Below are 14,607 nucleotides of genomic sequence, written 5' to 3'. Positions count from 1 at the left end.
AAACTGCACTGAATTAGCTCACCCCCTTACTAAGCGACTCACGGGTGCCAGTGCTGAGTAAGTGCAGCGAGCGCAGTATCTTGTTATCTTCATGGAAGGTCGGAGCCGATATTACCTCCGTTTTACAGTTGAAGAAAGCAAGACTCTCTGAGCATTGCTTAGTCATGGAGAAGTCTGCCCAATGGCCAAGACTGTAATTTCAATCAGCTGCCCAATTTCCTCCTCAATTGGAGCTAATTTGGGGATGCATGCAAAGTAAGAGAATCTAAGAACTGAAGAGAGAAAAACTGCCAATAAATTACTGCTCTTTGAAAATGGAAGAGGCTAAACAAAAGGTACAAACAAATAAAAGACTCAATATTTAACCTGATAGAAGCAGCAGTTAGGGAAAAGTGACATTTATGACTGGCTAAGGGATGTTAACATAATTAGCTTCTGGAATCCATTCTGCCCTATCCCTTCTGACCACAGAATGGATTAAGCTGTTCATGAGAAATCATAAATGATGACCCTGCATGGAAGCTAGAGCAGCTACTCTCAATTACAGCAAGAGTGAAGTGGGTTTCAGGAAAGTGAGGTCTAGGGAGTAGACCTCACAGTAGTAATTCTGAATTACAGTAGTAATTCTGAGATTTGGCTGGAATTTATGGAATTCCAAATACCTTCCCCTTCTAACAATGTGCTTTGTATAGAATTGGCAAAGGCTTATGAAATAAGTAGGGAGGATGAAAGCTGTGATATTACTACTCCTTTAGAGAGGAGGAAGCTGAGATTGAAAGAGGTTAAAAGATGTCCTAAGAATTGCCAAGTTACCTCATATTCAAGCAGGAACCAGAGTACCTCCAAGTTCACTTTTATTGAGTCTTTTCAATGGCTCTGTCACCAAACGGGGCTGTTTCCTTGGTGGGAGGCTCCACCCCCGTGTCCTTTCTGGCTCTTACAGAAGAGCTTGTGTCACCTGCACAGCCTGATCCACCTTTCCTGGGAACAGATCACAGCCTTCTCACAGTGATCACCCCATGGGGATTGATAGGCATATTTACTCTGAAGCAATCGTGAGTTTGCCTTAAGTTGCCTTCTAAGATTTAGACAAGAGGTATGAAGAAGAGAAGTCACCTTAGTCCAGAGTTTTCATCAGACTTTCCACGCTCCAGACCTGGTGAGTACCCCTCAGTACGAGGAGGCAATGATGATAAGTTAGAGGACACAAGATCTTCATAAAGCAAAGAGAACACTTCTAGATTATAAAGTTTCTAGAATGAAGGTAAAATATTATGGGGGTATCACTTTCCTTCTAAGAGTGTCATGAAACTTCAAAATTTGCTTATTTCTGTACTTTTTCCTTTTATATTTTACTTTGTGTTAGGGAGTTAAGCTCATTGATGAATGATGGAAGTACTTAAAGGCCGACATGTATATATATTTAAACTCAGTGATTGTGGAAAAATTAGGGAAAGAAGGAGGAAGATGAGACATTTATATGAGCAGGGAATTTTTGCTTCAATTAATTTACAAAAGAAAAAAAATCTAAAAAAGATAGTAAAAGGTTGCTGAGAAATCAGACATTAAAAAAGATAAAACAACCAAGAGGCAAGAGGAATCAAATGGATGCGAATTAGAAACTGCACAAATGAAGGAGTCAGTGTCCTGTCCCCTGTATTTCCACCTCGGGGGAAGTCAGATGTGGCCCAGCAGAGTGAATTGAATCTGCTAAATCTGAAAACAGGATCTTGGATAAATGCTAAAAAGTGGTAGGCACAGCAGCTTAGCTCCATTGTAGGAAGACAAATCATTGTTTACAAAACAATGCTCAGGAAAAGAGCAAAGTACAAAGGTGTTTGGTGTAAAGTTTGACCTCAGCAGCATAGGTCTGGGCAGAGGAGGTCAAACTTTTCTGTGTACCACTGTGTCAGGTAGTATGTTAAATGCTTTTTATTCATTTCTTCATAATCCTTGTAATATCTCCATGTACTACATAATATTAAATGCCCCCAGTTTAGAAGTAAGAGGTTTGGGACAAAATGATTAAGCAATTTGCTCAATGCTATCCTCTAGTGAATATCTCACCAGGGAAAGGAACTTTTAGAGAGTTGAAATGTTCCCCCAAACTCACTTCCACCTGGAAGCTCAGAATGTCACTTTATTTGAAATAGGATCTCTGCAGACCAATGATCAAAAAGAGTTCATACTCAAGGAGGGTGGGCCCTAAATCCAATGAAAGTGTCCTTACAGGACACAGAAACATGGAAGGAGACAATGTAAAGACAAGGTAGAAATTGGAGTGATGCTGCCACATGTCAGGGAATGCCTGGGGCCACTGGAAGTTGGAAGGAACAAGGAAGGGTTCTCCACTACAGCCTTCAGAGAGAGAGCAAGACCCTGTCAGCACCTTGTTATTTGGATTACCAGTTTCCTGTATGGTGAGAGTTAATCTCTGTTGTTTTAAAGCTATCTAGTTTATGGTAATTTGTTATAGCAGCCCTAGTAAGCTAATACAGAACACATGCAGGAGGGTTCTGCAACCTGAGTGCTTAATCATTTTGCTGTTTGGTTACAGCAAGGTATGTTAAGTAAGGGTTCAAATGGGATGTCCATGATTCTTCTTCTGACAAACTTTGTACTGCTGTATTAGAAAAGTACCTTTTGTATATGTTTAATTCATGTCAAATATAGTCAAAATGGAGTAATTCTGAGTTTCCCTGCCATGCTTTTATTTGTTACACTGGATTAGCAGCATTTGGAAACTGAGGCTAAGGTTAAAAAGCAGCATACAGACAGAGTTTAAGGAGCACTGGTCTAGGTTCTAGTCTCTTCTCTGCTCACAATGTAAACTTGGACCCATCACTTTGTCTTCATTAAAAATAAAACTTGATCATGCCTAAGTCTACACATTATGCTGGAATGTAACAACCTGGCCAAACGTTTCAATGAATTGATTTAAACAATGAAATGGGTTGAACATTTACAATGAGTTGTGCTGAAAATCATCAACCCCTTTCTATCCCACATGACTTGTGTACACATTTTTACCATTCTCCGTTTGTATTTCCAAATCAAAGATAAATACATAACCCAATGCAGACATGCAAATGTCACGTACTATTTTCTTATCGTAGGATTCTCCACTGCTGTAGGTTGTGGCCAGCGTGGATGAACACTCTTCCAGGTACCAGGGTTTCTTCCCACTTTCTGCAGTGCTGCTGATGGAGATGGTGTAGATGCTGTTGGTGTAGCCATCACAGGAGCAGTGGTCTTTGCTCCTCCCGCCATTCCCTGATGCCCAGACAAAAACAGAGCCGAGGCCTCTCCGCCCCTATTCACAAACAGAAAGTTAAATGATGATGTGAAAACACTAGATGCAACAGACCCCGGAGGAAGAGAAGATACAAATTAGCAGGGCAAAAGCCAGTATTTGTAGGTGGGATCTAAAGCTACTTTACTAAGATCTTGAATTTAAGCTGCTGTTGGGGTTTCAGGTTGCTGCTTTTAGGAATTAAAATAATCCCTTTCACATGACTTCATTGTAGGAGTACCAGAAGCACCAATGAGGATGATATTAATGCCTAACATTTACTGGGTACCTGCCAATCATGTGCCAAGCACATTCTAAATGATTTACATGAATCTGATTGAATTTTTCCAACAACCCTGAGACTAGAACAATTTTTAGCTCCATTGTACAGATGAGAAATTGAGGTACAGACATTAAGTAACTTTATTAAGGCTTTAGCTAGTAAGCAGTGGGGCCAACTTTGAACCCAGAAACTAAGACTACTGAATTGGTCATACAATATTGCTTTATATCTCGGTATCTACCGTGGCGTTGGTGATATTATACACCACATATTTTACTTATGAGGAACATGAGGTGTTGAGATATTAAATATCTAATCTGACAACATGCTATCAGTAAGGGGCAAAAACATATACCAATCATGTGCTTCTCCTATGTACAGCGGGGAAACTAATTACTGAGGGATGTTAATGGATGCTCCTAGAAACAATGGGATTTCAAGATCAAATATGTTTGGGAAACCCTAAGTTAAGCAAAATTAAAGAAGCTCTGTTATTGTAGAACTCCTAAGAGCCTTTAATAAGTGAATACTCATTGCAAAAATCTAAGGGGGGATACATACAGTGTAAAGTATTTTCCAAGCATATGTGTCCAAAAGTATAGGACAAAGTGCTTTGTCCAAACATGAACACCTTCTTTAGCCATATCCGTTAACTTTTTCTTACAATGCAAGGGGCTACAGTCATATCCTTTGTGTCAAAACCTGGTAGCTAAAGAAAGGATAATTATTTATAATTAAACATTCCTAAATCACTTTATTACATAAAATAATTAAGGAGCAGAAACAAAGTAAAGCACAGATGTTTTGAAGCAAAGTGAGTATTTGGTCCTATAAAATTTTCAGGAGATCTTCAGGAGAAAACAGAGAAATAAGCCAAAGTGGAGAGTATTGCTAAGAATAGTTATAGCTGGATCCTTGAGAAATTCTACAATTTTAGAACTACAATTTGAGAAAATAGAGAAATAAGCCAAAGTGGAGAGTATTGCAGGGAATACCTATAGCTAGATTTTTGAGAAATTCTACAATCTTAGATCCATAAGGCACACTGGAGGGCATCTAGGCCAAATGCACCATTTTGTAAATAGGAAATGAGAACCAAAGTCACACAGCTAGTGATGCCTGAGCCTTCTTCCTTCTAGGCCTTAATTTCTACAGAATCAGGTGGAGGGAAAAGTATTCGGGATATTGCTTTGGAACTTCTGGAAAAAGAGCCAAGGAGAGAGAGACTACAAAGAATCTGATTGTCTATGCTGTATTCTCCCTGACCTCAAATCCTCAAGGAACAGAATATTTATTACCTGATTTGACTTTCCTGAATATCCTGATTTTGTCTTCCAAGTGAAAAAAAAAAAAAAAAGCAATCTGATTTTACAGAGGAAGGGGAACATTCATGAGGAGAGAGGTGAGTAACTTCTGGATCATTATTACTACTAGTCAGCTATTATCTGGTTTAGCATCCCTCAATCTCCCATCATAGGGAAGGATGCAACGATCAACCAACCACAATAAGCTAAGGATCTTGGTCAATGCTCTGTCACTCGCTCAGAGGAATTACTCCTCATTCTGGTGGGGGTGGCCAGATCCAGAAACTGTGGTGGCTGTCTTACATCTAGACCTCAGAGGTAGAATGTCACAGCCAGAAAAGCAGGGAGAAGAAACTCCTAATGACTACCAACATCAGACACCGAGGGCCGTGCTACAGCCAAAAGCATGGCCACACTGGAGACTGACTTGACAGCAGAACACAGGAGAGTGCAAAAACCCACCTGGCTTAAACTATACCTTAACAGATGATGGATTAAGAAGCCCAAACCAAAAAAAAAGCACATATGGTACAATGACCTTTATGTGGTGATGTAAAATTATACATTATATATTATAAAAATTCAATTCAATTACAAGACATTTTAAAACAAATTATTAAAAAATATTTAATAGTAAGAAAACATTCAAAAAGTACTTCTGTGCTCATGATGTAGCTCAAAATATAGGATACATATTATGGTCTCGGTTTAGGAAAAAATGTGTGTGCGTGCCTATAAATAAACAAGCTAAAATGCATAGTTTTTCACCACGTGGTTGTGAAAATCTTGTGATTGGCTCTCCCTTTATCCAGTATATGGGCAGATGAGTAATAAACCAAAGACAAAATATTAAATAAGTAATTGGGGGTAAGTGTAATGGGATGTTTGGGGTGTTCTTTTTTATTTTTATTTTTGTCTTGGCATAAAGAAAATGTCCTAAAATTGATTGTGGTGATGAATGCACAGATATACGATGATACTGCCAGCCACTGATTGTATACTTTGGATGGATTATTTGGTGTGTGAACATATTTCAGTAAAATTGCATTAAAAGAAAGAAATAGATGCTATCAAAAGACTACGTGGGGTGGTGTGGCGGTGGCTCAGTGGCAGAATTCTCACCTGCCATGCTGGAGACTGGGTTCGATTCCCAATGCATATTATCATTTTACAGATGAACAAACTGGGGCTCAGAAATGTTCACTAACGCAGAGTCAGACCTTGAAATTTTATTGACGCCAAAACCTGAGCTTTAGTCTTCATGACAGTCTTTTTATTAAAAAAAAGAGTTCCTGTGTCTTACTGAAGTGTGACATTAGTTTCTAAGTGCAGACCAGCCACCAAGTTCTCCCCAGACATGGCAGTAGAACTGGAACTGATAAAGGATACATTGCCTGGTCCTGAACATCCTTCATTATTAGATCAAAGGGTAGGATGTATGTTCTGACCTAAAATTCTCCTTGGAAAACCCAACCTGAGAAGCCTCCCTCAGAAATATGACAGCAAGTCCATCTATTCCGGCAGCATCTATAAATGACAATGCCTTTGGGGATCCACTGGGTTGAGAGAGCAGTGGGCTACTTTTCTGGAAATGTCCCCTCCCAGAGAGACAATATCCTTGCATTAAACATAATTTAAGGAGAATGGAAAGAGGGAACTATTTTACAGCTGGTCAGGGTGAAGGAAACCATTAGGAATACTGTGTGGGGTTAGTACCACACCTTAACCCCTCATGTTGCTGGGACCCAGGAAGACAGAAGACAGAAAGGCTGTAAGAACCAAGAAATGGGCAGGAGAGCAGAGGAATCACACTAAGACCCCAGACTCTTCCTCGCTCTCTCCCATCTCCAGCCAGTGTACCACCATTGGCCAGAAACCACCAGGAAAGTTGAGGACCTGGGAGCCCAGAAACAAAGGCCACACGGTTCAGTGTTCCCTGAGCACAGAGCTCATGAAGAAAAGGGAAGCGCTGACCTGGAGGGGCAAATGGGAGCCATGTGGCATAGTCCTTAAGGTGAGAGGCTGAGAGAAGGGATGATCTGCCCCCATTGGGCCTACAGAACACACAGGTGCCACTCTCACCCTATCTACATGGCAGGCAGAACTTTACGCACTCAGGTATGTTTTATGATTAAAGTTCCAGAAACAAACAGATTTAATTATGGGCTGAAAATGCCAAAGACAGCTGCTATAGATCTATGGGGTTAATCTAAAACAATTAGCAATTCAAAGATTTATTTACTACAGATGCACAAGGGATTTTCATTAGTGTGCAATATTCAGAACTAAAACATATGTGCTAAAAAAAAAATCTGGACATTTCTCCAAAATTCAGAGTAATTTGGACGTTTCTCCAAATTTCAGAGTAACTTTAATGTGGAGTGTAGGGAGAGGGAATGGGGACAGATAATTGCCAAGAGGAAAAAAGCTTGAGATGCACAGTTTCCTAAAGTGTAAGAAACGACATTTTCTAGTTTGGTGAAATTATTGTGATTGCAATTGCTTACTTAAATATGGCTTCAGATGAGAAAGAAAGAAAATTTCAACTTAACTGAATACTAAGCTAAAAGTTAATAAACTTAGGTAAAATATATTCTGAAATGCACACAGGTCCCACTGGACCACACTCTGAATATTCTCTTTCACTGTGTGTATAGATTGTTCATGTGCTTCTTCTCACATGTGCCCTACAAAATAAATTTGTAGTATCCATAAGCATCATTATTAAAGAACAGAATGGAACTGGATTTTCTTGTGGTTCAGGAGGTCAGAAAAGGTTCCTTTACACTGGATTACCAATTAAACTGCAGACCCCAAGTCAGGATTTGAGAGCTGTAGCGTCTGATAGAGCTTAGTTTCTTTCCTTAAAATGGTGTGATAAATTTTAAGCCAACACATTTAGGTTTTACTTGGTATTTTAATATTACTTTCTTCTCTGTTGCTTAGAGAGTATTATTAAAGGGGCAAGAGTAAGTGCCCACAAGCTTCTTGCATTACAAAAAGAGGAAAAAAGATAACATCTACTGGACATCTAGTAGGGACACCATGTTATGTACTTGCATATATATTAGTTAATTTAGAGCAACATCAGCAAGTAATATATTAATATATTAATACAGATTAAGAAACTGCTTCTTCTAACATTAAGTAATGTGTCCAGTATCATTTAACTAGTACAAAGTAGAGATAAGAGGTAGAAAATCTAAGTCTGAATAGAATCTATGTATCTGTATGTGGCAACATGAAGAGACAATAAACAACTTTAGGATGAGAAACTTTCAACTATCAGTGATGTCTTCCAAGCAGAGCCAGAATGCCCAGTTTACCATCGCCCCTCTGTGCTCTTCTCCCACCTCTAATTGCTCTCTGTAAGCTCCACTTACGGTTCAAGCAAGGGGGCATCAGGCATGGAAAGGAAGAGACAGACAAGGATATCTGCAACTTTTAGGTAGCCAAGTTATGAAAACCGTTCATCTTGTTAAAGCTTGAGGAACTTTTGTCTACTATTTCTAGTATCTGTCTACTAATTCCGATAAATCTTATTCTTTAAAAGAGCAGGGTTCAAAGAAAGAAATAGCTCTGTCTAGAAACAATGTAAAAAACAAGCCAAACAAAAACAACAAGGGATTTGTAGTGCTCATGATGTTTGTTTCAGAATTCTAAACTATATTGCATCTTTAAGCAGTCTTTAATTACTTTTTGTTTCATTATCATCAACAGGACAAATTAATCACATGAAAATGCAAGTCTCTTAAAGGTGACTGAAAAGTTATCAAAAGGAAGGAAGGAAGGAAGGGAGGAAGGGAGGAAGGGAGGAAGGAAGGAAGGAAAAAGAAAGGAAGAAAGGAAGGAAGAAAGGAAGGAAGGAAGAAAGAAAGGAAGAAATATAACCCACAATTGAAGGCAAATCGGGAGCAGCTGGTCACAACAATCCCACCAGCAGGGAGACTGAACTGATATAATCAGAGGAAGAAAGACTTCTTCAGGATGTATGCAGACTGCAGTTATGAAACAATCACAATAAGACGGCTTTGGAAATGAGTTTGTAAGAAAGAAAGGTGGCTCAGGAAGTGTTTCTTCAATGAGTTCATTTGGGTAAGATGAGGCTGGACGTTAATTTTATAAAATTGAATTGGACCCAGGAAATCAAAGGGGACACATCCTTCCCACACACACCCAAAAGCAATAGAATGAAACAGATAGATGTTTTTATAGGAATGAAAAAAGGAGCACTTGGCCTCTAAGGATTAGGAAACCAGAGCTCAAGTCCTCCTTTGGCATCAACAATCCTATGCAAGGGGCTAAATCTGTCAGGCCACAGAAACCTCATGTGGAAAAATCAGCATGCTCTTAAGTTATGATTTACTTTCCAAGTCAGAATGTCCGATGTAATGAGTATACAAGGATTCGCTTGATTTCACTTCTGCTCTTGGAATATTTAATTCTGCTTTCAGAATAAGGAAGGTAAATTGAAGAACTATTTTATGTATTTTTAAACCAAACTGAAATTAATTATGGTTTATATGGTGATTTGTGTGCAGCCAACGTTTAAGAAATTCTACCTTTGACCAAGCAAAAATTCCATAATTGAAAAGGCTTACCAATGGAAAGCAACAGCTTCCAAGAGACGAGTTCAGCAGATAGGTAGTGAGTGCCCTCCGCCAGCACCTACTGATATTTAGTGTGTCCTTCAGCCTCAGTGCCTCCTTGACTGCTATTCTCAGTCTTTGTGTATCTGCTTTAGCATGTCAGCTGCCAGACCTAAGTCAGGCTGTGACAATAGAGGGACTGCCTAAATGAGCACAGACTGACTTACAAAAAGCACTCTATGGATCCTCACCATTTTCCTTTCAATGCTCTTAGCCTGTCACAGGATGGTTGAGGGGAGAGAGATGTTAAAATACAAATGCAGTTTTTCTAGTTCTCCAGGAAAAAAAAAAATGTACCAAAAGTGGAACAAAGAAGGCTCTTGTGGATAATAACCACTTTCTCCCTATTTCTGTCTTTCTGCCATGGGACATGACTCCCTTCTTTTTGTTTCCAACTCAGCCTAACCCAACCTTTTAACCCCATGGCAGGTGCTCTGTAGTCTGAATTTTACATACACAATAGTCAATAAGCCACGTATATTAAGTAACTTTTATGTTCTATTGACTTTTTCATAACAAACTAGAAATATTAGGTGCAGTTATTTGCAATCATAATAATTTACCATGCACAAATGAAAACCTGTTTTATATGCTTCCTGAGATAATCAAATGCAGCCAACTTCACTTATAGAGAAATAGAGAGCTTGATTTATTCTGGCGGCTGTAGTGTGTATGCTTTCCTGGTGAAATATCAAAATTACAAATGCCGTTTATAATGTACATTTAGTATCATTTAATAATATTCCTCATGTTCTAATCCATGAGTAGGGAGCACGTTGCACTGAATTCGGGGATTCTAAAGCTGACTTAAGCTCAATTTTCCAAAGGGACATTTGAAGAATAATGTGGCTAAAGATGACTCCAAGGAATAATTAATCAAAGCTTCACATACAGAATTCCTCCTCCATTCACTCAAAACTTAGATCTGATAAACAGCTAATTTTATGTTTATTGTGTGACTAGAAAAAAAACGAAAGCAAAAAACAAAAATCCAAAAAACAAAAACAACCCCACAAAAATTGACATGCTTAGCTATTATATCTGCCTGAATATAAATTTGGTAGAGGAGCAAATCACTAAAGGCTTAGAAGAATCGATTCTGTTATTAAAGCTGCCCTTTGTTCAGAAGGATGGATACTGGGGGCTGGCACACATAACACAGTTTTTTACACTTCAACACATAATTGTAATACTGCTGATAGCAATATTACAATTGTGGATTTCTTTGACTTTGTTTTTTGTTGAAAGTATAACTGAATAAGAAAATCAGTTAACCTGCAAGGCAAATAGAATACCTAATGGCAAACAAAAACCAGGTGTGTCTGCTGCTTTCAAGTGAAGAACTTTATTTCTATTAACCTTTAGATATACCACTGTACATTTAGGAACTTCATATAATAAAAATTTGAGTCTGGATAATGTGATATGGGGTATTATGTAAAGATGGACAGGCCCTCAAGAGGTTCATTCAATCTCATTCCAAATTTTTACATAAGGAAATTAAGGAAATGAAGCTTGCAGAGCTTGTTAGTAGCTGGGCTGGGACCAGAAAGCATTCAGTTTCCCAAAAGCGTGACTACTGCTGGCCCCCCATTGACCAGTACAGACGATGAGTGTTTCTAAGAGATGGATAAGGCAAAAAAAACAAAACAAAACCCGACAATGCTGCTCTTCCCTTATCTCATTTGCCAAATTAACAATCCCAAAATAAATGCCTGCTTTTGGAGTTCTACTGATGGTCAAATCATTATCTTATTCCCGTGTTGAGTTGTGTTTGTTTTTTTTTCCCCTCAGAACTCTGGTTGCTCCCACTGTGCTTCACCATTTGAGCCCTATACGAGCTGTTTTCCCACGGTGTGTTGGGAGGAGTCAGCAGTCTAGGTTTCTTACTTCCTCCTGACAAACAGCTCTCTGCAGCCTGGAAGTGCATCTGCACCTGACAAGCTCTCAAGTAATCACAAAAGATAACCTAACAGCTGTTCTGGGTATGTCCACCATCCCAGAATCCCCACTTGTTGGAGGATGAAAAGCTCTTCTCACACCTGCCAAAAGTTTCTGTATCATCGATCATCTCGGAGCAAAAGCAAGACCATGCTGAGACTCTCAGGAAAGCCAGGTTTACGAAACTGAGAAGGATATTTCCAATACTGGCACAATCATTACTTATTTCGAAAGTTCTTAGAAGTATGCCATCACCTTTAAATGCACATTGATAGGAAAAAAGTTTGAAAACTTCCTCTCATAAAGGATAAAAACATTAATTATTGACAGGAATACGAAAGGAATTTGCCATAAGTGTTTGGAAAGGATTTGGAAAAGGAGGATAGAGGGATACTCCAGCAATAATGAAAAGTTTATATTCTTCACTGAAGTTAGCTCTGAGTGACAAAATGTCTCAGGGTTGACTGGTTCCAGCTGCCAGTTCAACTCAAGCTGCCCTCTCCACAGCCTACTGTGGGGACTTGACTGTTGTCACAGGGCTCTACCATGTGAAGCAAGAACCCCCACTTACATGGAGTGACTCACAACATTTCTGAAATAAAGAAATCAGCCCTCTACATTTGCTTGCTAAAACACGATCCTGAACTTGAATTACAATTTTGGAAAACGATGAAGTGTAATGAGTTAAACACTATAATGGGTATTAGGCACATATTAGTTATAAGATTCTGTGGTAGATACTCTGAGAGTCTTAAAGCTATCTTAAAAGAAGCCCTCCCTTTGAGGAGGAGATCAGGTGTCAGGCTGAGGATGTGAGATCTCTGTCAGTCTTTATAATGACTCCATTAAAGTAAGCATCATCATAGCCTTTTCCCAAGGAAATGGGGGCTCAGAGAGCTTAGTACTTGCCCTAGACCAAACAGCTAGAGAGTAACCAACCTGGGGTCTGAGGCTTGTACTCTCTATACCATCCCATGCTGCTTCCAAGGATGAATAGAAAGAAAACCAACAGTGCAGTGAAGCCTGTAATGCACACGACCACTTGTCCAGATGACACGTGCTCCAGAATTCAAAGAGAGAGATCCCTGAGGTAGTATCTGCTTTCACGACAGCTCCCATTGGCTGAGAGTAGACAATACACAAACAGGGCCAGCTGATGCACCCAACAAGAGCTGAGGTCGCACAGTGCATGGTGGCCAAGAGCACAGGCTTCAGAAGAAGCTCAGACTCGAGTACAAATGGCAGCCATGCCTCTTATTGGCCAGCCCACCTAATCTAGTCTAGACTTGGTTTCTCAATCTATAAAGTGGGTGAGTTCCTCTGAGGCTCACCCCCAATGCCTTACGTGACTGGCTATCAGAGGTAATGGCCAAAACAATGTTTAGAACCCTGGATGTTAGGTCTTATGATTTTCATCTTATAGATGAGGAATGCAGGCTCAGATCAAGTGAAAAAACAACTGCTACAAAAGCCATATATACTTTCAAATCATTAACCCCTTTCAATTTATCCTTGTTTATTACAGTGACCTTTCTTTCCTGATTACTGCCAATTTTGTTGGAGATTGATTTGTCTCTCCTCCCACCAGCTTTCCCAAATCTATGTATATAATTGCAAACTCAGGGCTGGTATGACGTCAACTTGATCAGATCCAATCTCCACATGATTTTGTACTTTTCCTTTATAAAAGGGCCATCCAAACTATATTAGAACAACTCTTATGATACAGAGCTCACTTACTCCCCAGGCAGCCCAAGAATCACCATAAACAAAACAAAAACAAAACAAATCTGCTATTGTTACCCAGTTAATCCCTGAGTAGGCTAGCCTAACAGAGGAATTTGGAATGGAATTTGCAAATGTTAAGTAATAAATCTATAAACTAAATCTGAGTGACAAGGGATTATTTCAGATCTACCCCTACACAAGGCTAGAATAGATGTGCATGACTCCCCATAAAAATGTATCACAATTGGCATTAATACATTAATCTACATTTGATAACTGGGTATCAGATAACTTTGCGATACAAAGTTTAAAATGACATGTGTATTTAAGGAAAGATACATATTTGTTTGTTTCCAAAATGGATGGTACTATATTAGGTCCATTTGGAAAAGTTATTTCTTAGCTTTTTCAAAACTCTTAAAAACACACAGTTCCACCAGGAGATAAATCTTGAGGAGTACTTATAAAACACACCTCTGTTAAAGTCAATTTTCATAAAGTGGAACTAATTTTAAATAAGCATCCCTGTCTATTTTTGCCTACCCATAAATCATTCCAAAGTTTTACAATACTGGCCAACAAATTTCGCAGCCAACTGCCATTTGTTAAGATGCAAAGTGTTAAGATGCAATTGTGCTACGCCTGGGTACATATCAGATAAAATCATTCCTCCTGGGTAGGATTGGTTAATTTTATTATGATTATTAGTATTTCTTTTATTATACAAGTTCATGATACCTCTTCTCTTCTTCCTGGTGAACATATGCCTTTAACTTAAGGGTGGAAAAATATGTGCATGTATATGTGTGTGTATGTTAGAGCCCATATGTGACTGTACGGTAAGCTTCTGCTTTCAGCAAATACTCCAGATATCCAATCTGTTGTAAAATTTGGTGAACCAAAAAATCCTTCGACGATGGGGAGGGAAAATATGAATCGGGGTCTTCCTAAGGGCCTCAGGAACCAGACATCTGCAGAGAGAGGTCCACCAGATGTCCTTGTTTTCATCTGGCTCCCTGCATAGGAGAATACGTGAAGTTGGAATGCAGGCCACAGTTCCAACAGGGAGATAAAGGGCCAATGTTTCTGATTCCATGGACTCTTTTTCCCTATTCTTGACATTGGCTATTTTGTTAAGAATTCATTGAAATGCCTTAGTAAGTAATTCCAAAGCATAACAACTCAAAGAAAAATGACCTGGACTTGAAATATGAGTATATATAAATTGGTAAAGCGCACTTTAAGCTGTGTTCCCACAATATCTACAAGGAGCTACTGGACTTCAACAGAAAATAAAAGACTGGAATAAATACCAAGCCGGTATCTGGCACACAGTGTATTACTCAAGAAATATTTCTTGAATAAAAGAAAAAGGGAAGGACTGGCAACCAAATGTAGGTGTTTCAGCTC

At 39.0% G+C, this 14,607-nt stretch overlaps 1 protein-coding gene across 3 annotated transcripts in view; it reads right to left on the bottom strand.

Annotated features, from left to right (window-relative positions):
- PCSK5 (proprotein convertase subtilisin/kexin type 5) overlaps window positions 1-14,607 on the bottom strand; it is a 441,103-nt gene that overhangs the window by 258,298 nt on the left and 168,198 nt on the right. For all 3 annotated transcript variants that reach the window (XM_077148451.1, XM_077148453.1, XM_077148452.1), the window contains exon 8: window positions 3,101-3,313. In XM_077148451.1, the coding sequence (XP_077004566.1) occupies window positions 3,101-3,313 (213 nt within the window). The remainder of the gene's footprint in view (window positions 1-3,100; window positions 3,314-14,607) is intronic.

Source organism: Tamandua tetradactyla, chromosome 2 (assembly GCF_023851605.1).
Source record: "Tamandua tetradactyla isolate mTamTet1 chromosome 2, mTamTet1.pri, whole genome shotgun sequence".
Lineage (NCBI taxonomy): Eukaryota > Metazoa > Chordata > Mammalia > Pilosa > Myrmecophagidae > Tamandua > Tamandua tetradactyla.
Note: the sequence above shows the minus strand (reverse complement) of the source record. Positions and strands in the feature narration are given on the sequence as shown.